This window comes from Tigriopus californicus, chromosome 4 (genome assembly GCF_007210705.1).
Source record: "Tigriopus californicus strain San Diego chromosome 4, Tcal_SD_v2.1, whole genome shotgun sequence".
In the NCBI taxonomy this organism is placed as follows: domain Eukaryota; kingdom Metazoa; phylum Arthropoda; class Copepoda; order Harpacticoida; family Harpacticidae; genus Tigriopus; species Tigriopus californicus.
The window spans coordinates 12,674,953-12,699,909 of record NC_081443.1 but is presented as its reverse complement, the minus strand read 5'-3'; the positions used below and the strand labels follow the sequence as shown (position 1 = coordinate 12,699,909).

Below are 24,957 nucleotides of genomic sequence, written 5' to 3'. Positions count from 1 at the left end.
AATCCCCTTCGCACACACCAGGCAGCCGCGAGGGAGCCAAAAAATCTCAGAAATCTCGTGAGTGTCGCTTCTCTGACTAGCCCTCTACATTGACTTAATGGCTTGAGACTTGAAATGTAGAGATTGGACTTGTGAGTAAGTAATAAAAGATATTTTGAATGTGATGAATGCCTTGGAGTCTCTGTTATTGATTCTAAATCATGATAACCGGGATAGAGACCATGATATTGCTAATAACTGTAATAAACTCGTTTCGGCCCAAATTTGTCTGAATAGCCGCAACCAGGCCAAACAGCCAATGAATGGAAATATTCTAAACCTCTAAGGTCATTCCTCATATACTGCCCTCAAATATTCGTAGGAAGTATGGAGGTTTTGATCCAGTAGCAGGATTTAGGTAAGACTTGGACAAAATTTTGACGAAAATTCCTCATCAACCCCATAGTCAAGGGCTAGCCAGGATCTGGTCAATTCTAATTTGTTGGTCAACCAAATAATATATGAAAATAAAATTTAAGCAAAATGAATAAAAAAATTGTCTTGAACTGTCGGGATTCTAATCCCAGTAGCGGTAAGGAAGTACGAAAAAATATTGGTGTCCAATACTTTTCCTCCATTGAGTCGTTTTGGTTCCTTGTTTTTTGCTATGGTTTGGGTAGTATCCCATCCCCTATGGCTGACTTCCGCAACAACATAGACAAACCTTAAGCTTTCTATGTTTATGGCAATCTATATGCTTGAGCTTCTGCTTTAAGTTGCATCCTTTAGTTGAACAACAAAATATAGGATTGTGTATCAAAACAATTTGGGCTTCCCATTATCTATTTATCTGTACTCACGTCAAGTGGAGTGCCTGATTTGTATGCAAACAGTCACGCTATGATCAGAGTAACTTGAATAAATTCATGTCAGTCATCCCAGTTTGAGGGCACATTTGCCTAAGTCTATTTGCAAGTCATTACTATTGCGAGAGGCTCGTGAGTCATTTTTGCATCATCTCACGCCGGGAAAGATTGCAGTAATTAGAGCGGTCTAGAAAGCCTGAATAACAAAGTATGAGTAATTGTTTGAATTTTTTTTTTCATTTTTTCTTAGATTTGGATAAATGACAAGGATTTGCCTTTCAGATTGGAAGCGTTGTTTTGTCAGAGTATAATGATGTCTATACTCTTTCATTTATTAAGACTACTGAAATAAGAGTCTTGAGCATTTATGAGCTAGGTAAATAAACATTAATAGGGTTGGTATAATGTAAGAAATAATAGTAAGAATAATAATATAATCTTTTCACTCAATGCGGCTTAAAGCTTTACATTTGAAGGTAGTTTTGGAACGTTTAAGTAACCCCCTAAAATTAATTCGCAATTCAAGTTCTGAAAAAACTTTTCTATCTCATGTTGTTCCAATTTTCAAAGGGAGAGATCAATTGCTCCCCAGTAACTAGAGGCCCATTTCTCTCACTTCGAATATTGCGAAGGTGATTGAGAAGATCATGAAGTTCAAACTGAATGAACATATAGAGCAGGTTATTGAGAGACTAGAAAGCCATGAATCAGTAGATGTAGTTTATCTCGACTTTGCCAAGGCTTTCGACAAGGTAGATCATGGCCTTTTAGTTAACAGGCTCCATGAGATTGGGATCCAAGGCAAGGTTCTCAATTGGCTAAGAAGTTTCATTTGTGGTAGGAAACAATTAGTTAAGGTCGAGGGATCCCTTAGTGACATATATGGCAAGTGGGGTGTTCCTCAGGGCTCCATTTTGGGTCCTCTCCTTTTCATCAACTTCATTGCTCCGCTTCAGAAGCTTGGCAGTAGTAATGTCAGTATCTCTTCTTATGCTGACGATGCAAAATTGGTAATTGGTAGGTGTGGTCAGAATTACGGTTGTCTGAATGAGGTCCTAGAAGGAATCTACTCTTGAGTTGCTGCAAGTAATATGACACTGAATGAAATGAAATTCCGCTCAACGACCTTTGGGTTGACGCCACTAGACACTCCACTAATAGATGATGAAGGTAAGGGCATTCAGCAGGTCTCATCCATGAAGGATTTAGGTGTAGTCCTCCAAGATAATGGAAACTTCGATGAGCATATCCAGTTGAAAGTTGGGAAAGTTTTTCAAACATGTGGTTGGATATATCGCACGTTTAAGTCCAGAGATAGTATCACGATGCTAACTCTGTACAAGTCGATTGTTCAGCCGCATCTGGAACATGCCTCGCCCATTTGGGCTCCAATTAGTTCAGCAGGTTTGCAAAAGCTTGAGCAGGTCCAAAGATGTTTTACTAGGAACATTAAGGATATGAGAGAGCTCTCATATTGTGAGAGGCTAGAAAGGTTGGGACTTGTTGGGACTGTACAGTATTCAGAAAAGGTATGAAAGGTAACTGATTCTACACGTTTTCAAAAGTATCCATGAGCTTTGTCCCAACCCAGGATTTAGGGTCAATTGTAGTGACTGTAGAGGCTTAATGTGCGTTTTGAAAGCACCTTAAAGCCCTCGTGAATCCAGGCTAGTTAAAACAATGAAGTCCAACTCTCTTCTTTCTCGGGCTCCTTCATTGTTCAATTTGCTGCCTTCAAATATTCGTAGGGCGTATGTAGGCGTTGATCCAGTGGCAGGATGTAAGTCAGACTTTGACAAGATTTTGATAAAAATTCACAACCAAACTGATGTTCAAGGGTTAGCCAGATCAGCCAACTCTAATTATTGCAAGGATTCCAATCCCATTAGCGGTTAGGAAGTCCGCGAAAAAAAGAAGAAAAAATGTCCGTTTTTCTCCTTTTTGATCCCCGGAGTGACGTCACATCTGGCAGTAGTGGGCAGCCACGTTGTTACTACATTGCTGTCGTACCTCTGGATCTCTATATACTTTGACAAGGACACTAGAGAAAGGATAAGGCTTTTTTGTGATCTCCAAGCCTTTCCCGTCAAGTTAGGCCTAAACTGTTGGCACTGATGTTTTTGAATGTCAACTATTTGCATAACTATTGTACAAAAAATATGTTCTTAATGTAGGATTCGCGGGAACAAAGATAGGAAAGGAAGGTTGGAACAACTTGCTTTATTCGTGACTCACAGACAGATAAACAAAAGAGCAAAATGACTAATACCGGTGTCTCAAGTCTTGATCTTGAGACCTCGACAGATGGAAGAATAAGGGCTCAAAGGCCCAACTCAATGGATGAAGTTGGTCATGACGTCCACGAGGATCACAGTTGCTACATTATTAGCATTCTTGTAACCATTGATGGCATTTACTTCAAACAAGGCATGATAATATACTAAGAATGAATTCGGACATGTTTTGAAGTGCAACTATTTAAAAATACCAATGAATTGTTCTTGATAAAGGAAGAACTTGCTCCAATCACAATCTGTGATTATTTTTTATGATAATAATATTGTTTGAAGAAATTTGTTGCAGGCACATCTTGATTAAATTGCAAGTAATTTGGTACTTTTGTTATGAAACTATGGTCCTCACTTTGGGAATGGCCCTCAAACCAAAAGTAGGCATTTTGTGGCTCTGAGCCACATATTGTTCTCTAAATTTATTTCAATGCTTCATAATAATGGAATTACACATCTTATTAAGTAGGACATCTTTTCTTTCACTTGACTATTTTGGTTGCTTTTTCTATAAACCAAGTTTATTGGAGTCCAAAATTCAAATTGAAATTTAGTGAACTGAACTTTGACTGCTGTGGCAAAACTCTGTGCACCTTAAATGATGCGGCCTTCGATGTCAACTTCCTTACAAGTAAATATTTAAACTCTGCTCAAAGACAACCCATTCATTTTCCACCAATGCCTTATGTTTGTTTTGTCCAATTGGTGAATTCAAACAAAATTATCAATTGTCCTTTCCAGACATTACAATAAAACAGCATGTATATACATGTAATTTCATTGCCTATTTCATACATTTTTATTGTTATTTGTCAATGGAAGCTCCTCATCCAGAAATAAATTGATTCTTGTTTGCGACTTTTTTTTTCTTTCAAAAATGTTTTTGAGCAAGTTTTGCCTCTTATTTCAATGGTCTTAAGAACAATGATAATTCTTGATTAATTTGATGGTCATGGTTACTTGTTTAATCTATTAATTCTTGAAATGACTAAAAACATTTTACATCAAAGAGTTCGTTATAAAAAGACTTAAATGTACCATGTAGCATGGGTAATGTTGTTTTATTGATACGTGAGTTACTGTTTTAATTCAACACAATGGCCTAACTTGGCGGTTAGAGGAAAACCTTTCCTCTCATAAGAGTAGACAGTTTACCGTAGGTTGTGACCACGAGCAACCCTTAATCCTCGAACCCCTCTATCCTTATGTTCTTGGATATTTGTCATTTGTTTCACGTGTTATTTACCTAACGTTGCAAGATCGTATAACACGGCCTTTTCGTTGTGTATGGTCACGGATTTCTTGCGATGTGAAGTGCAAACGTTCAACAGAAACAATAATTTCTTAGGTTCTAAACCGTTCACTTTCTTCGAAATATGCACATCATACGACCACAAGATCTTATCGAATAAATGAACTTGGGCAAGTTTGAGCCCAAAACTATGCTTTTTCTTCCTGAGAACTCAGGAGATATGTCCAAAGTCATGTAGTAAACGCTACATAAAATTCGAAACTTGGTCAGCTATATAAGCTTTTGACAAACAAAACTTTGAAACGAACCACTTTACCGGTAAATGATATTACTGTGACCTGCCTTTACTTGAGATCTACAATTCTTATTTTATTACTTTAGTTCTAAAAGTGGCTCAGAGTTGCTATGACCAAGAACAGGCTTATTTGGCGGGAAGCTCGTTCACAGTCCATATTTCTTGAAGTTTGCGGTTGGATCATTTTTTTCTTCATTTGAGGTGGAACTTTTTAAAAATCGGGGAGGAAAACTTTGTACCTTTTTTCTTTCCCTGGTTTGAAGAAGTGGAAAGTAACGGTAACGGGAGGGCAAAAAAAAACTCTTCTTCGTGTTACCAGTAGCGTTACTCAGAAAGTAACGCGTTATTCAAGCCCTGGTGGTCATCGTTGTCAATATTGTTGCTGAATAGCGTAGTTAATCTTTGATCAGATCATCTCTAATTGTAAGTTTAGGGCCAATCATGTGTCATAATCACTCATGAACAATCAATGTAATCTATAATAGATTCATAATAACCAGACAGAATCCAAAATTTTCTACGACGCAAAAGGCAGCTATGTAAAATGATATTTATAGAGAAAATAATCGATCAATGCAGTCAAAAAGATAGAACTGAGTAGACATAAAAACAGACAGAGTTGCATCGCTAATAGATTTCTTTTCTATTGGGTAACGTTATGGATTCAACGACCAATGTTGGCCAGGGACAACAACGTAAATTACATTTTCGAGTCGGTGGTTCTGATGCGACCTTTTGAAGAGACACCGGCACCGTTATGTTCAATTTGGTCAACCTGAAAACAATGGGGCTGGAGGAACAACCACCGGAAAGCATTTTAGCCCAGGGAAGCCAATGAATCAGGCCAAATAAAAATACTACAGGAGCGGTCATGTTTGGTCCCAGTCTACCCTTCCCTCCATCACTACTGCCCTTCATCCGGGCCCGGTTCTCCAATGTATTGTCAGGGAGCCGTCGGTAAACGCATCCCACCACCCGCATCCTCTCAGCGACCTCCCCTACTTTCTTGAACCATCTTAGACTCGTCCTTCTCTCTCTTCTAGCCTAATCAGCCTCAATTCCTGGCCATCTCAATGCATTCCCTGCCCCCGTTTTTCCTCGATCATGCCGCCCCAGGGCCAAATGGCTCGGCCGGCACAAGTCACGTGACCATTGGAGGCCGATTTACGCCTGGCCTGTCTGCCCTTACTCCAAACAGTGCTTCCATGTGAGCGAATGTTGCGCTTTTGACCCTTATTTGGCGGGAAAAATTACCACTGGCCATGGACCCCTTTAACAAATACCATTCATGGGATGAAGCTGTTTAGAAGTATGGCCAAAGTGACACACATGATTATAGTAATTTACGGCATGGGTACTTGTGAACATCGGTATGAGTTCCATGAAGTATGCAGATTAGAAGCCATTTAGGTCATCCATGATAGAGCGGAGTTGAGAACCTAGGGGGTAAGGCCAACGGACACGGGGGTCTGAGAAATATTGAAGCCGGTTTCAACCGAGTCGTGCACTCTGCCAGATCCGTGTTAATGTGAATTGGACAGGACAATGGGGTCATTGTGATGCCCGGACCAATTCAAGTAACCCAGCTTTATTGGCATTTTGATCGTCAGTCATGTCACAATCCTCCTCCTGGGCATGAGTAGGGTCAAAATATAAATGGGCCCACTTATAGGTAGGGCTAGTCCCAAAGACATCATATCATGCACATATAAATCCAGCCATAGATAGCCAAGTCAATTATGTCAATTACAAAAACCGACGCTTTCCGCAAACATTTTAACTCATCTCCTGCATTTCCCCCGACCAGCTCTCCATTTTGCGAGAATTGCACGAACTGAACCCTCGAAGGTGTCATCCACATGAAATTACCCGAACTTTTGCGCTTTTGTCCGACAACTATCCGGTAGCCCTGTCGTGAGGCCCTGGCGTTGGGCTGGCCTGAGGTTGCGTGGCCGAGTTCAGAGCCTCTCAGCAGACAATGGGTGTGCGTGCTTGTGCGTGCTTGTGCGTGCTTGTGCGTGCGTGTGCCTGCGTGCGGTGAATCAGCCCTCATCAGCTTGATCGCCTCATTTGTATCGATGCTGGTGAAGCGCACTGGCCAGGTAAGCGCTCTATCCCGTTCCCGCCTTTGCGGGCCATCCCACCCCGCCCCCGGCCCGAGCCACACCCCTCACGCTCCGGAATCCAGAGGGGTCCTTGGGCCCGGCAGTCGGCGGCCATCCGGCCCGAGATGGGCGCCGGCCCATGGGACGGACCCTGAGCCGCGGTTCCCGCGTTCTGGGAGGCCGGATTTGAGGCCGGATTTGAGGCCGGATTTGAGGCCGGATTTGAGGCCGGCGGGACTGGCTGGAGCCGGGGTGAGCTCAGGCCGGACGACTAATGGTGATTTTCTGCTTTCTCCTGCAGATACTTGTACATAGATAGTGTAAATCGATCGAAGAAGCGGCGGCCACGTTGATTGCTCGTGCGGATTGTTTCCATTGCCCCCAGAAGCCGGGTCGTGCCACACACCCGAAGAAACACCAACCACACCCACACACCCACCCACCCCGAACACACACCCTCTCAGTCACCCAGCCACCCCGTGGGCGATGGCGAAGGGCAATCCCGGCCCTCAGAGCGGCGGCGGCGGCGGAGGTCGCGGCGGCGAGGCCAAGGCGGCCAAAGACTCGAAATCCGGCCACATGCAGCCGCACAACAACAGCCACCATGCGCGCACGGGCGGAGGCGGGCGAGGCAAAAAGGCCGCCCCCGCTCACAACCACAGAGAGGTAAAGACGATCCCCACGCCCTGTGGGGGCGGGGAGGACCCCAGCGGTTAGGATGGGTGGCTCATTCTTGGTGGCCATTCCGAGTCATTTCTAGTCATTTCTGGTGATTCATGGCGTCTGGCTGGGACAAAGGGGAAAACAATTGCGTCATCAGAGATTGATCATCTCAACAAAGAAACTATTATCCTGAGGTTGCATTTCTAAAGGCCCGCGGGCCTTGAGTGCCGGTGGACGATCTAGCGGGGCCATTTCATTGATGTTCTTGTCTGTCACTGATGTAACGACTGTAGGATTCTTCAGATTTCTGAGGGCAGTAGTCCGACCATGGGCCCATCCACGATGAAGGCTGTCTTTCAGTAGTAAGCTGGCCCAGTGTGAATACGACGTTGTAGGGTACATCAGGGAATGGCTAGCCGATCCTGGGCGTGAACGGATATTGACCGTTTTTGTGGTTCTGTTTTCAGGCTGAGGAGCAGCTCGCGTCCCAATACGCGGCGGATGATACCAAAGGCACGACCACCCAGAGTGGCGGGGGCCCAGACGGCGGGGCCCCGCCGCCTCACTCTTCGGAGACCCCCCAGACCAAAAAGATGGAGCACCCCAAGGTGCAGCCCACCTCGGAGCAGATGATGATCGCTCAGATCATTCGGGACAATGCCGACGAGATCGAAGCCCAGAAGCGGAAGATTCAACAAGTCATTGATATCACGGGCCGGGAGGAGGACGAGGTGGCCACGGCGTTGTTCGACGCGGGTTGGGATCAGAATCGGGCCGTGGAGCTCTTGCTCGAGGGCGGCATGAGCGCCTGGGAAGAGACCGGCAAGAAGAAGAAAAAGAAGCAACCCGCCGAGGACCACCACAAAGACGACTGGGACGAGAGCGGCGAGAATGGCGCTCAAGAGCGGGATCGCAATGCTCGTCAGCGGGGACCCCCTCGACTCCGGCGAGGCGGTCGAGAAGGGCGTGGTGGTAGTCGCGGTGGTCGGGATCGTGGTGAGGGTGGTGATCGTCACCATGACTTCCATCACAATGACGCCTTTGACGGGGCCTCGGGTGCTGGTGGTGGCAATTTCCGAGGTGGCCGACGGGGCGATCAGCCGCCTCGACGGGGTGGACGCGGTGGCCGGGGTGGTGGGGGAGCGGGCAGTGGACCTGGGCGAAGTTCATACCAGTCCAACGGTCCAGCGGCGGGCTCTGTGGCCGTTAATGCCACTGGTGGTGGTCTAGGCAATATTGATACGTGGAATCCGGCGGGAGGAGGCGGGGGCACGGGTGGCAGTGGCGGGGCTGTGGGCCCGTCGGGTAATTCTGCCCCGTCAGTCGGTAGCTCGGGCAAGCCCGGTGGCAGCAACAAAGATGCGTTCGACAACGCGGGCAACTGGGGCGACGACTTCCCGCCGGCCGAGGACTGGGATAATGAGGAGTACACCGGCTCGTTGGCCGACACCAAAGTATTCACGGCCAGTTCTTCGGCCAACACTGCGCCGCACAAGGGCGCCAAAGGTGGGAGTGGGGGCCCCAAAGCACCCGGTGGTCAAAGTCGGACCTTTTCGGCTGCTTTGGATCCCAATTCAAATCCAGCCCTGGCTCCCGGTGCCACCAACAATGGAGGCCCGCCTAATGTGTCGGCCACACCTGGTCTGACTGGCTCAGCTTCATCCTACTCCCAGCCCATCGACTTGACTACCATTCTGCAGAAACCAACCACCCAATCCTCGATCAACAGCACGCAGCCTTCGTTGCTCCAATTCTCCCATCAGGCCGCCACGGACTCGTTAAAGGCCGCTGTGGGTATTGGCGCACCCGTGGCGCCTGGAGGTGGCGCTCCATCCGCCAAGACTGTCTCCGGTGATCTCAACTACTCGGCGTATCCGCCCAATCCGGCGAGCGGAAGCTACGGTGGATCTGCCTTCTCCTCCATCAAGCCTTCGCCCAATGGGGGCGTGGGTAAAGGAGGTGTACCGTCCGGACCTCGCTCCCGCGTCCCGCCTCCCTCCAAGATCCCCAGCTCAGCCGTGGAGATGCCCGGAGACTCGTTGACCCAATTGGACGTGCAATTCGGCGCCCTGGACATGCAAAATGTCAAGGGCCCAATGGGTGGCAGCGACCCCAGCAATTCGGGCTTCGAGTTCAACGGCTCTGATAGTGACAAGTATATGGATCCCAAATCGGGCTCCAACAAGCCCAGTGGGCATGACTTCATGGGCGCCCCGCCTTCGGCCAAGGAGGTGAACAAGACTCTCTCGAATGTCATTTCCGGCGGCAAGCTCAACCCGTCGGAGGGTGGTGGCGGTGTGGTGTCGGGGTACGCCTCGGTAGCGTCCAACGATCGCCAGCCTCCCAGTGCTACGGGTGGACCACCAGTGTCAAGTACTTATAACGTCTCCCGAGGAGGACCCGTCGCTCAAGCCACCGGTTCAGGACTGGAAGCCAAACCGGGTAATGACGCCAGTTTGAGTGGTTACGCCAATTACGCCAACACCTACCAACAACACCAGAGCCAGAAGTCGTCAAGTGGACATCCCTACGGGTCGTCGTCTGCGTCATCGGGTTACGGAGCCTCACAGCAGCCCACTGGCTATGGCGGTCATCAATACAGTCAGGGAGGGAATAGCAACGCCTCGAGCTACACCAATGGTGGAGGCGCAAGCTACCCGTCTCAACAAGCCACGGGCTATGGCGGCCAGCAACAACAGCAGCAGCAGCAGCAGCAGCATCGACATGGAGACGGCTCCAATTGCTTGGGCTCACCACAACCACCAATGCCCTCTCCAGCAAGGTGTCTGCCACGTCTGCCAGTAAGTGCAGTCTCATATTGTTGCCCTTTGTCTGGTGAAAGTTATAGATGAGAACCGCTTGAAAATGGTTTGAATCAGTCATCAGGTTGACTTCGGTTGTTTCGGTTCACTTGGACTCGATCAATGGTTAGTGACATTAAAATTGATGAGGGTCTTGCTTTGATCAACGGTAACTCATCCGGCACAGTTGGAGATCTATTCTTGTCACTCTTACTGGCCAAATTTAACGTAAAAGCTGAAATCGTTGGAAATTCTTTTAGAAAGACGTTGGCCATTTCACGTTTAATTGACGAGGAGAGACAATCTGTAATATACGTGTAGACATTGATTGAAGCGAATCTGTCTTTGGAAATTCTGGTAAACGGATGACAAAAAGAATCATCAGAGTTCATCAAATGTTCAAACGAAATAGTTTCTACCACTTACCGCGTCAAAAAAAGACTTAGCAATCACGATCTCTTGAAATGGGTGCACAAGTAGAGAGTAATTGATAGCAATTTGTCCATCTGTCAACAACGGATGTCGAAAGGACGCCGGATTGTTTTTATTCTAACCGAAATGTTTCGCCATCTTGAACAAAGACATTATGCCAATTGACTTATATCTTCATGCCCCATGCATGCCTAATTCCCATTCTCTCTGTTTCTTGTGTGTCCATAGGTAAAGTCAGTATGCCCAACCTGCCGCCCGGCGTGGCTGGCATGACCATGCCCCCTCAATACATGCACATGGGTAACCACCCCAATATGCCCTACTTTGGCCTACAGCAACCGGGTGGGACGCCCATATTTTCGCCCTACACCGGACTCGAGGACCTGGCCGCATTGCAGCATCGCAATGCGGCTGCCAGCCTCCATTCGCTGGTAGGTTCCACACATCAACAGCAACAGGCGGCGGCAGCGGCGGTGGCTGCAGCGGTCGTAGGTTCGAGCCCGGGTCAAGCCCCTTCCCACCCCCCGCCTTCTTCAGCAGGAGCAAACAACAAGAGTGGGGTAGGGATCATCCAACCACGAAGACGACCACCGCCCTCCAATGAGGAGGAGGAGGTGGTGGTCGTGTAGTCGTAGAAGTATCAGATGTAGTTGTCGTATTCTTCTTCAATCATCCATCATCTTCACTGATGTTAAGTAGTTGTAGTTGATCGAGACAGGGCGATTCTTGGTTCCCCTCTTCTTTCTCTCTCTAATTCTCTTAGTTCCTCTTTCTCTACTCTCTTTCGATATCTCATGAGAGAGAAAGTCTTGGGCCATCGCTGCCTCGGTACTCCTCTTGAGATGTTGCGGCTTTCGCCCTTCCTTAAACGCTATCTCTTCATTTTGTTCCGATCCTCGGCCAACCGTTCATTCTCCTTAGTTACGATCTCGTTTTTGTCGTTGCTCGCCTTCGACATCCTCATCAGTTAGTTAGTCTCTTCCCATTATCGCTAATGCTGCTGCTGAAATGGTTCCCACCTCTTCCCCACATCCACGTGTTCCTTGATTCCTTCCCATCGTTTTCCCTCCCTGATTTCATCGTGGCTGATCTTTTTACTGTCTCCCTGCCTGTCTGCCTGCCTGCCTACTTGCCGCCATCCCACAGACGACTGACTCCCACAGACCACTTCATGTCATTGCATGCCCGACTGCTCATGGACAGGCAATGTTCCAGGAAAGAGCTCATTGTCGACGATGAAGCTCTCTTCTGCAATATGCCGAGTATCCCGCCAATTTTGTGCTCATATTCAATCCCATGTGCTTTCCAATTGCAGTCAAACACTGGTTATTTCGACCCAACCAATGGTCATTACGTCGGATCCTCGCTCACATCCAGCCGAAGTGATAATGCGAGTACGAATGTGGGTAACAACTCGAACCCCAACCTGAGCTCGTTCGCGGACAAGAGTTTCGGCAACGTTGTGGCGGCCTCGGACTCGACCTCGAGTCCCATTCCGAGTACCCTCCAATCGGCGGTGGCCTCTCAATCTGCGGCCGTGGCCGCTGCGGCGCAACAGCAACAACAGCAGTCGTTCAGTCTTGCCACGAATGCGTTTGCTCAGAGCCAGACTCTCCCGCCGGGATACGCCTACTTCTACGGACAGATGCCAGGTATGCAGCCCTATGGGAGTGGGATGTATCCGCCCAATGCCGCGGCTTTAGCGGGTGTGCCAACCACCACCACGCAGTTCCAACAAAAAGGATTTGGATCCAAGTGAGTACTAGAGACGTTTGGAGAGGTGTCCATGAAATAAATGATCGGCGATTTCATTCCCAACTTTGACATGCCTTCTAGTTATTCCTATGACGCCCTAGGCCAAGGTAACAAGGACTTCTCCAACGCGTATGGAGGGGGTAATCCTTCGGGAGGAAAAGGAGGTAATTCCGGTTCGGGAGGCAACAACGGTGGTAAAAGTGAGTATTTGATTCTTGTCGTTCCTTCCACGATCCTCGTTCCTCCATAGGCTGATTTGCTAATTGGATTCGTTTCTACCTAACTTGCAGATGGTCAATATTGGGGCAATAACTCATTGAGCACTCAATTGTGGTGAAACCTCTAACAATGAGTGTGTGAGAGAGATCATGAATTTGGCCACCCTAAACAATCCGAACCTTTCGAGGTGATGTCCCATCTCTCCCCAAGAATTTCCTCATCCAGAATCCAAGGGTGTTTTTTCGTTGTAGTTCATGTCTGAAAATAGTGCTCATAGTAAAGAAAAGAAGAACGAGGACAGGACGATTCAAACTTGGGGAATCCCAAAGAACGAACGAGCAAACGAACGAACGATCGATCACACACACCACGCCCCCAACCCAATCTTCTATCATTATCATTTGCAATGTTTAGTGTACGTACACCATTACAACAATTCTTATCAGCATCCTCATCTTCTTCACTACTACGTTTGAAAGTGCCGCCGCCGTCACAACGACGACCACTACAAAATCAACCCTGTCTATCTACTGTCTGTCCCATATTCTGTGAAAGCCATTCCTCCACATTTTTCCCAAAGACGCCGAGAAGACCCTCCAGATTTTCGACAGACAATATTATTACTAGTGAGTGAGTTAGTGAGATAGTGAGTGGTGGTGTCTTTCCTCATCCTCATGATCAACCAACCATCCTTCTGCCCTCTTTGATTTCCGAGATTGTGTCCCGTGATCCTATAAAAGATAAAACGAACCCTCGAAAACCACCCGAAAACTAAATAAAAAGAAGCTTCATTCAAGAACCACGTCACTTGATTTTTTGACTCGCCCTAAAACGCAAAACAAGGAAAAAGAAGAAGAAGAAGACTATGTTGATTTGAAATATCATTTCCCATCATCGTACTGTACTACGAGATTCGACTCGAGAGGACCCTTTTCAGATTCGAGACACGAGTCGAGCACCTCACATCCCGTGGGCTGGGCTTAGTTCCTGATCTAATCCCCGCCATCCCTTCCTTCTTTGCTTTTGTAAATCTGTGGTTTCGCCCCGAGCAGGCAACACTAGCACACACACACACACACATCAACACTCTCACATAACCATATCGGGATGATTGTAGCATCTTTGGACTGACAGCATAAAGGCATTATCTTATCTTGCAATAGCAGATTTCTCGGAAGCCACACACACACCCACACACACACCATCCACCTCGCCATCTTCTCAAAGACAGTTAGCTGACTTGCTGGCTCCGCTCGTCAAATTCGGAATTCGGAATTCGGCATCATGACTAACCGGATATTGACGTTGATGTTAATTAATGATCGTGCCGATTTCCCTTCTACTAGTGCTACTACTAAAACCACTATTACTACCATTAATTACTAACACTACAAATGCCACCTCGGACATCCTTTCCGCTCCTCTGAAATTACGACACCTTCAAGAACGTGTGATGTATTGCTAAACTCTTACTGCTACTACAACTCTTACTGTACTACTCCTACTACTACTACTACTACTACTACTATTACTACCACCATTACTGTATGCTATTACTGCTAAACTACTACTACTACTATACTACTTCTTGGATTCATTCTGATTATTTACTCTTGGTTTTTGTAGCTACTACACTCATGAAAATAAAGTGAAACCCCACTTGAAACCCATTCCTAACACTCATAACTCCTCAGGTATCCTTCAAGCTATGGCTTGGGTCAAAATGAATGTTATTTTAAACTTGGTAGTGTAGTTAAAGTACACTTAGGGGTGCTTTTTGAAATGGGGATCCCAAGGGGGATTAAGTGTATGTACACGGCAAGTTAGTATCCTGACGAAAAAGGTGAATGAAGTGTGAGAACATTTTTCCACTGGCAAATTCCCTTGCAGCTTGGTCATTTTGCTCTCAAATTTGAAAACTAATGTTTCATTATTTGTTGATTGATGTCTTCCTGAAGAAATCAAAATATAACCGGGTGTCTGATTTTTAAAAGGATGTTAGATGGCAATTAATTGATGAAGAGTTTTCTAATTTCAAAATAGAAGAAAATATTCGTAGAAAAAGGTCAGTGGTATCACTCTTAAAGTACGTTTTGAAGTATATTAGATCCCTTTTTTTTCATCAGGTAAAAATGAATCCTTGCAAATAAAAAAAAACATGTTCTGAATGGTTCCATGTTGAAGTAAAAGGCATTTACATGTTATACAGTCCCCTAACATTTGTTACTATAAACTCACACTTGTTCTTTTAGGTTAGCCGTTTATTTAAGAACCTGCATCAAAAAAAAAATAAAGAATCAAAACGGTTTTGGGCAAATATCAGAAGCAATAAAATGGAAGAAATCAGTGAAAATGTCTCATGGCATCCTCCAACTTAAAAGTACAACCGACACGGTTTGTGTTTGGAGCCTGCACGTACGAGATCAACTTCATCTCCCAACGATTGGCGGTGCATTGAGATATAATTCTTCTTTAGTGGAACAACGCGGCATGTCAAGATTCTGCCCAATTCAATTGGGCTAAGTCCATTCATTAACTTGGGCATGCCAATTCCCAATGAAAATGGGCACCGACCTGATCTGATATTGTTTACGAATTGGCAAAGTTCCATTGATCCCTTCGATGATTTGTTTGTTCGTGTTTCCATGATCCAGCTATCTGATTTGTGTTACCCTGCTCCACTTTTCTTGTGCAGCTCACTGCTCAGCTAGATAAGAGATTTGGAGGCCAAACGAGGCCGAGCTCAAAAAATATGTTTACATTATCGGAATGACTTGAAACGCAAATCCACTCGAATAGTGGTGCCTTTGATTGTCCCATAAATCTTTGAAGAAGCCGAAGGCCGCTGCTTCTATGGAGGGTAACTGCAAGTCTGGCTGGTCTCTACAGTTCTCCCAAGGTATTTTCAGTGTTCCATGGAATCCAATCAAATTGTAAACCTGTCTTTATGGAATTCATAGTCGGCTTTTTTTTTGGGGGGGGGGGGAAATATGAATCCCTCGGTTCGGTTAGGTCTAGACCCGAAGTAATTTGGAGGCATTAGAGATGCTTACCAACAAAGTAAACACTAATCCGAACGCTCACCAGATCACGAAATGAATGTTCTTGATTGGATCCGTCAGGCCTTCCATTGGTCTTGCTCAATTCTGTATACGTAGTAAAATCAATCATGCGTGACCTTGACGAAATAAAGACACATTGGATTGCTTGCATACTGACAGCTTCAAGCTATTGCACAGGCTGAAGGCAGTTGTTTGTATTAATGAGAGGGTGAATCCAGACGCGTTTTCAATGAGCAACTGATTAGCTTACTTTGGTCCCATCAAATCTGACACGAACATTATTTAAACTCATTTAAATTTCACGTCGGATCACACTAATTCAGAAAAATATGATAATCATTTTTTAAGAGCCAACCCTCCTCCCCCCCCAAAAAAACGGCAACGCAGGACAATTATGCGTGCTTCACTCTTCAATATATGGCATAAAAACCACAGAGTTGGGCGAGCTGTCCTTCTCTGGCAGCCTCTGCCAAGATTTCCGATGATTCTTTTTAAATTGACCCGGTCCGAAATGTTAAGGCGGCTTTACAGGGTGGCTAGAAAAAAACGGTCCCACAGAAAATAACCATTGTTAGGTATATTCTCCTTAAATTTATTCAAAAGGCAATTTGATACCAAACATTGGGGTGCTTATAATAACATATAAGAAAATTCATTCAAAAATGATCCTTTTGCCCTTATTACTTTGGATAATCTGTCACGGACTGATGCGCAGCTGGCACGGACGACATCCTCCGGGATTTTGCTCCAAGCTTGATCGATTGCCATCACGAGGTCATCTTTATTTCTTTTTGCACGAGCATTGGCATCCTATCGACCATTCCCTACATGGCAAAGTCCACGGGATTCAGATCTGGTGAAGAAGGAGATGAAAAGTTTCTTTGCAGAAAGATTGAACTCTGTTGGCTCCATGGGCAGGTGCAGAATCTTGCGTAAAGCAAGCCTTTTGGTCAGGGAATGCTGATTGTAGGCAGGGGATCACCTCATTCTTCAGGAAGTTCAAATAGACGTGCTGATTAATTTTGACACCATCTGGAATCCAAAAAATCGGCGATTTTTTGCCAATGCCGGCAACGACAGCCCAAATCGGAATCCGGATTTTGAGACCTGCTGACGTATTTGATGGCTGGTTCTTCTTTGGAAATGTCTTTGCTTGGTATCCGGTCATTCTGATGATTGAACTTTCACTCAATGTCAAAAAATTTTTCATCAGAGTAGATGACAATGACGGACGGATGCTCAGCAAGCCTTTTCTTGAGGATCTTGCTTCGATCGAGTCGTTTCTTCTTTGTAGCCTGGGAGAGAAATTTGTGCTGCTTTAGCTTGAAAGGCCGTAGTTCAAGGTCCTTTTTGACGATATCTTTGATGGTCTTCCATGACAACTTGTAGTCCTTGGCCATGGCGTTCATGGAGCACGGAGGATTTCGGCGTACCCTGTTGGCCACGGCCTTGATGAGCCTCCTTGTTCTTACTGCCCTTGGACGGCCCAATCCTGGACGCCGGGATGCTCCAACATTCTATTTAATGCATTTCTTGCACCTCCAGATGAACTTGGTTCGCACCGAGTTGTTTGATTATGTCATTTTCAGACAGTTTGCCCTTTAAAAGTTCAATTACAGTGGCACGCTTAACTGTGGCATCCATCGTAACCCAAGGACTGTTCTAAGAGCCAATTTTTTTGCTGATTTTGGTTTGTAAGAAAGCCCGGGAAATTTAAATACATTTTAGGATGGATTGGTTGATGCAGATCAAAGTTATAAGCCTTTAAAAGCTTGGTACCATTTTTGTAGCCACCCTGTACAGTACGATGGAAAACCAGGATTAAATCCGGTTTGAGGATGGAAGTAGAACTAGAGCTTGGGGCGAGTCCAAACTTGAGTCCAAGTCCTTTCTAAAAGACCCTAGTCAAGATTTGTGAAAAAAATCTCATTCTTTGGTGTAGATTTCGCAATAAGAGTCTTTTTGTTCGACTTGAGTACAATGAAAGACTCGAGTTCTCTGCTGGACTCGCCCCAGCACTATTTCTAATACAATCCTCAAACCAGATTAAATCCTGGTTTTCCTTTTGTAGTGTAAAGTGTAAAGTAAAAGCAGTGTCATACAACAACTGATTCTGGACGGACCTGCCTCAAAAATTAACCTCGAGCGGTCAGAAGAACATCCTGTCGCTAAGCTCTATTATAGTGCACTTCATGCCTAGGTATACTGAAAGGTGTTAGGAACGGAAATGCAAACCAAAAAAAATCACATTAACGCGAATTACTTTGATAGAAAATTCAACTTATGTCAAAGCACTTCAGGGGAGGCCTTTCTTTTGAAACAACATACAGGAACGCACTAGTGCAGGGACGAGTTGTTTGATTTTCGGACTTTTTAGACTGGAGTCAGGTGAATTTCTTCATAACCGAGTAAAAGACTCGAGTGCATTCGGACTCGAGTCCGGACTCGCCCCATCACTAGTACCAATCCTGCGTAAATGTTCTTAAATGTCGTCTCCTTGCTTTTTCGCCCTAATCTGGTAGTACAATTTAGCGTTAACGATGGAGGAGGTATCAGATGAGAAACTCAATGTACGTAAATTCAATTTATCACATAAATAGATGCTGAAGGGCTGAAAGTTGTCCTGTGTACTAAATCGAGCACCAACCTACCAACGTGTTCTCTTCGGCGTTTCTGCACATTAGATGACCCACAGCTAAATTTTAACAAGATTTGGATCACTTTTACTTTACAATCCCCGATGCGTCTTTCGTGCAAAGATAAACGCTACGTGTCACCAAATATTTCACAAATCGTGGCTATGGAATTTTCTTCATTGGTATGGGTATTAAAAAGCCGAAAAAAAATCAGCCCAGAGGCTTACCATACTAAAAGGCTATCAAAATGCGCAACAAACTATAAATGGGCACGCCAAACTGTAGAGGAGCATACAAACCCAAAAAGCAGACAATCATTTTGGGCACAAAAAAGAGGAAAGTGGCATCCGAAACCAAGAAAACGGCACACTAAGAATTCAGGTCACCACTTTTCTTGTTTGGGAGTAAGGCTGCCTGAGGGAGAGGACAATATTGACAAGATCTGAAATGAGCCGCTTACGGCAATTGAAATAAGCATTTTTCAGTTCAGGCAGTTGTAGTTTAGTGCGTTATACAAGAATGGTTTACAGTAAAATATTCGTTAGATATATTTTTTGTGGACTTCCCTCGGCGATTGAAATGAGTATTTTTCAATAGAAAGAGTGGAGTAAAGTGCATTGCACAAGAACAGGTCCCCACTAAAATATACGTTGCACCGGGTGCACCGTATTATCATCTACATATGATTTTAATGGACTTCATGAAGTAGAACTCACTTGTAATGAGTTGGAGAGCTTGGGGCCTAAAATTAAAATCGGAAGGCATATATCGATAGAATTATATTTTGCAAATACACCGTTTTTGACTGCCCATAGCGCTTGAGTCTGGGGACAAAGTTGGCGAAAGTCTTCTTCATGTGCCCATTGTGGGCCTAGGCCTCACCAACTGACGCCTTCAGCTTACCTACATTGCTGTGGATGGTGGCACAGGCCTTGGTCTCCGCATGGGTCCAGATGCTGGATTCCAGAAGATTCAGGTTGGGGCTGCTTGGGGGGCTAAACTGATTGCGGCCAAAATCCTCTTGAGCCCAACCTTTGTTCAAGGTAGGCCTAGACGTGGAGAACCCTGGTGTCGGAATGGAGCTTATTAATACCGTAAACCGAGGTGCGGTGGATGCCAATATCATTGGCAATTTTGATGACGGTCTCCCCTTTGTCAAGTTTGGCCACAACCCTCTTTCTCAGTTCTTCCATGTTTAAGAGGCTATGTTGTTTGTTTCTAAATTTAGACCGGCAATATGCTCGAAAATGGCTGGTAATGATCACATGCAAGCTATATCTAAGAAAAGGAAATTTAGCCAGACTTCCCATTGACGCGGTCACAAACAAGCGTAGTCGGTAATATGGCGCACCCGGTATATATTTCATTGGTGGACTTCGCCCGATCCAATTTTTCCGAGAGGCACTGACGAGTCCGTATCAGAATGGTTCCTTTGAAGGAATGTCAGGGAGGAGAATCGAACCAGGGACCTCTCTCACCCAAAGTAACGGTACTAGCCACTACACCACGTCTCAATTTCTGAAAATTATGATTTCGCTGTCTGTTTGATGTGGGAAATCTTGACCTCCTTGTGACTTGCATTGCATGTGCCAATATGTACATTTAGTTTGCCAATTCATAACTTTGATGTGGCTCTTTCACTGTTTGATGCGAGAGATAGATCAAGGATGGCTTTTCGGCCTTTGAAAAATATAGGTTTCCGTTCTTGTAATCTTTGAGAGATGCATGTAGCGCAATTGATCAAAGCGCCACCAATCACTGCTTGAGTTCATGAGTTTGATCCCAGGTGTTCCTTACCAATTTTTTGACGGATTAATGCGCTTGTAATGGCATCCAAATAGCCCTTCAGAATGAACCCAGGCATGTAGTGCGTGATGTCATGTCCAGTATGGTATTAACAACCAATGCTGCTTGCCCCTTGCAACCAAATTTGTGTTCTTGTGAAGCCACTCTCTTGATTTTTAATGTGGGTGAATTCAGCTGTCGTTGAAAGAGCTTCTTCCCGGGTAGAATGCTGCGTTTTTGTGGGAAAGCTAAATGCTTTTTGACATCGTTTGATTTCAATGCGCCATCCAGGAGAAGAGAATGAATGCTAATCTCCCGTCTCAACGGGATCGCCTTTTTCCCCCAACGCAGTTCTGGAAAAAATCATGGACTAGACTTCAAATGGAAGCTTGAAATCTTGCTGAAAGCAAAGTGAACCGAGAAAATGAGTGACGGACGATCTCCCGCGGTTTAGAAACGTTCGCCCGAGATGAATTGGACTGCTGGCTCTTTCCCTGTGTTCCAATCAATAAACTGACTTGGAATGAGGGTCCACTGTTTTCTATGTATTTTGGAGAACTGTTTGGAGCCGTCTAACTGTGCTGCCTAAGTCAGTCCTCATAATCATTTAACCATAAATTGCCCAGGGGAATTAGTCACGCCGGAGCGTGGAGATGGCGGAATACGTATGAGGCTCACAGTGCCTGGCCAGAAAATTGATGGGGGGAGTATGGAGTCATGGCTAGTCTTCTTATTCCTACCATTTAATCGTTGGCAAGCAGGTTTTCTTCTTATAGCCATGGCAATACTTAAATTATAGTTGCTTGGAATTTCATCTGAGACTCAAACAAGAAACAAGAAGCCGGTCTTTAAAAAAGTCCTCGACATCATCTGAATCCCAGAGCCCTCCAAAGATGAGTTGATGTCCCAACTCCAGTGCAGATATTAGACCTCGTTTTCGATACTTGTGTTTTCAGCCGGATCCAAGATCAATCTTCACCCACTCCTAACTGAGTGAGTTCCAGAATGCACGCCGGATTTGTGGACAGCTCCTTGAATTTGAACAAACAACCTGGGATTAGCGAGTGCATCTCGAGATTGGCATCCATTTTGGGCAGGGTGATTTCATGTTGAGAATGGATGAGTTCGAGGCCGAGACATGGTGAGACGAAGTAAGCAATGAGGGTGTACCCTGTACAGTACGTAATACACCCTGGGGTCCTGTTGTATGTAGCATGAAGTGGATGACTTGGAGGGGGGATGCCACAGAAAGTAGAGGGGAAGATGGGGGAGAGAAAAACTCAGAGCAGTGTCGTTCTTAGGAGGCCAACGTTGCTCCTCCAGCGATCCAAAGGCTTGTAAAAAAGAGACCTCTGCACTCACAGACATGACACCGTTTTTTCAGGCACATTGAATTGATTTTTCAAGTAAAGAAAAAAAAACGATTGTAAAAGGCACATGGAACTTCATTCAAATTGGCGTGAATATATTCTTGTTTATTATCGTCTGTATTTTGAGACTTATTAGGTCCACTCAAACAGCGTTTATGGAAACAAGGAAATAAAACATTTATTTCCTTTCTGGACAGGGAAACACAGTTTTTAGCCAGCAATGGTCTGCGGCTTAGGCCTTGTTGAGCAGTTTCAAAAGTTGATCTCTGCATTCATAGGCTTGTAATGTAACTCTTGTTACGAATCTTCATTCATTAGATACGAGCCAAAGCAATTGAGATATTTCAGTTACAGATCACATTTACATATTCACTCACATAATATTTTTTGACAAGCAGGCAGGCTTTTCAATTACCATTAGATATTAATTTTCATCGATTTACTCATTGTTTTACTATACTCTGGCCATATTCATGTCTTCAAACGCCTTGGTTGATTTCTTTTCTTTTAGTATGATGAGATACTCAAGCTAAATAAAGTTTGAGCAATGTGCTACATCACGGCAAGGCATTGTCTGATCATGCCAATCCACAATGTTCTTTCCATGAACTAATTAAGAAATACAATTTTCAATATGTGTAGCATCGCCCAGAGTTTGCAACATAACTCTTATTCAAAATGTTTTTAAACAAAATAAGGGGATGTTTCGGCACCAATAGAGTTTCCCCTACTTTGTAAGTAAATTAGCAAAGATTGAGGGAACAAGTTTACTCAAATCCTGGGGATAAGTTTTGCAACAAAACAAGTGTAACTGATGACATTACAAACAAATCTATTTTGCTTGAACTTTGGGCGCCCGGAGCAGAGGGTTGATTCTCTCCGGATAGCAAAGCCAGCCATCACATCCTCTGTATGTTTATCCCATTGCTAGCATCATGGCCATATAAATTTGGTTCTCCGGTTGTCTATGTGTTTTCTGTCTGAAAAGTTACTTTGAGAAAAATTGGGAAGGAGAATCAAACCAGCAACCTCTCTCATTTGAGAGAACAGCAATACCAACTGCACCATGTCTCCTCTTTAAAAGGATTGTGCACTTCACCTAGCGACAATGTCTTGCTTTGCGCACGCCACCTCTTGGACCATTCCATTATGTGAACTCATTTTAGAAATGTACAAAGAAATTGAAATAATTCTGTGTGGTCAATATTGATAAAGCAAATATTATAGTTACCTCCAGTATCAGGGTCAGACAAGGAAGTCATTTAACAAGAGAGTTGAATAAAATATGCAAACCTGACACCCCGAAAGGAGGCCAAATCTAATTGAATAAACCGACTCATTCGGCTCAAGGATAGACGTCTTACATTTTCTCATCTACACTGCCGACGTCAATTCAAATCTGTGGTTGTTGAGGTAAGTGTATTAGCCATCGAGTGAGATGTAAGCGAAGGGAGGGTGCCATGATTTCCATGCTGATTTGATGAGAAATTGATGAAAGGGCAGAAATGTCCCCCTGATGTACCTCTTTGCTTGTTCCTCTCTTCATTTCACCCCAGGGCACATCGGCTACATACAATACACAGAGCACGGGGGTAAACAATGTAGGGCTATACTGCAGCCCCCAAAGAGTACTACAGTACATGGGGAACATTGCTGAGCTTTACCTCAAAGCGGCGGAATTTTCGCTCATTTTGTGGTGGACTCTGGATGGCTTTCTGATGAGCAGGAGAGAGTAATAAAATGAGGACAAATTATTACCCTGGGCTCCCGAGGGGAAATGCAAGTAAATAAAACTACTCATTAGCATCATGCATTGAATTGGCTGAGTGGAGTGTTTCCAATATCATGAAGACCTATCTGCATGAACGAGTCATTGTCATATTATTACGGTGATTATACGGCTATATGTATCCATTCTTATGGACTGAAAGCGTTGTTATCTTTGCACTTTCTTGAGCACGTGCAAAGAAAAGTAAACAAGCTTCGATGCATGGCCAGAACATTACTTGGAAGTCGAATTAGAAGAGATGAAATTTGAAGACACTGATCAGTTTTAAGGGTGGAAAAGCATGGCTCACACTTTTTTATCAGGCACCTAACATGTCACCTGTTACTTGTGAATGCAACATCCCCGTTTTAGTTTCAATCAACACGTGCTGACTTGGCCTTGCTCTCGTGAAGGTCACCCTGATTACGTTAAAGAGGAACAGAACCCCACATTCGTTTTGGGCCCTGTCTGCTTTGCACTAAGACTCGGTTTCTTTCCAGAGGTTCATGCCACGTTTGGTAATCAACAACGACCCATTGTCGATCCCAAAGCATTCCTCGCAAATCCAGACATGCTGAGAAAATTAGCTACTAACTAGGTTCAGACCCCTTTAGGTTTCCTTTCATTGCGTTTTGGGTCGGAAGACATCTTGGCTGCGGCTTTTTTACCTTGTGAAATAATGGTTATTGGGCGGCTAATCATCCGTTGATTGGGACCCAATTTATCTCAAAGCTCAACCAACAGGTACAATAGACCCGTACAGATTGTAGTAAAAGTTTGACTTTTGATCAATCTCAACAGACTTTTCTCTTAGCCCGTGTAGTAAGTTCCTCCACAAATGGCTGAGGTGAACTCTGGTCTGAGAAGCTGGCCCAGCACCTATCAAGCCATCATCATCATTCACAACTTAAGCACTGGGATCAAGAGTGGGGAAAAACCTGGAATTCTAGAACTTTGGAAGGATCGGGTTCTTTCACGCCTGAGCTTTTTTGCTGCCATCTTTCAGAGCCCACTCGGTGTGTCGCCGGCTCCCCGGTTTTTCTTCTTGTCTATTTACGCTTTACTTTCGTTCTGAGCTTCGCTGCTTGACATTCGTTTGTCATCGAGGTGAGTTGTGACTTTCCAGCGAAAGAATCTGGCCAGATGACAAAGAGTCTTATTGAGCAGGCTAATTATCCGGGAGAGAGCACGCCGTTCGCGGGCAGGGTACACATCAAGTGGAACTTACTCCATGGAAGATCGGGGGGGTTCATCCATCTTGCCAACAGAGTCTTGACTGTGTGTGTGAGTGTTTGTTCCATGTTTGTCTGTCTTGTTCCCGTGGAACATTGAAGGCTCTGTTCGGTTCCAACCTGATCCATCATGAGATGCAAGTGATCTCTCAAAGGACCATTTGTCTCATCCCGTTGATGGCCAGCTTGTGTGGAACTTTGTGTTTTTGGCGGCATTTTCAAATGCCTTGGGAAGAGCATCCAATGATTCGTCTTTTTTTTACAGGGCCAAGACCAATTCCCGCAAATGGAACAGAGACATTTTAGACGTTAGTGACCCTCAATTAAAGCCACCTTGGCATTGGCTCATCCGGTCCTTCGGAAAGAGGGTTTTTATTTGATATTTCTCTCAAGAACTCTTGGCCATTGAGGAACAAAAAATTGAAGCTCTTTCCAGGCCATTGAAATGT

General features: G+C 45.0%; 1 protein-coding gene across 1 annotated transcript; it reads left to right on the top strand.

The window, feature by feature from the left end:
* Window positions 1-6,875: 6,875 nt before the first annotated feature.
* Window positions 6,876-14,325, top strand: LOC131879809 (protein lingerer-like). The gene is given in 7 exon segments (XM_059226243.1): window positions 6,876-7,451; window positions 7,916-10,181; window positions 10,184-10,249; window positions 10,910-11,112; window positions 11,997-12,436; window positions 12,518-12,636; window positions 12,727-14,325. Coding segments are annotated over 7 exon segments (3,321 nt in total). The 5' UTR covers window positions 6,876-7,271; the 3' UTR covers window positions 12,774-14,325.
* The last annotated feature ends 10,632 nt before the right edge of the window (window positions 14,326-24,957 follow it).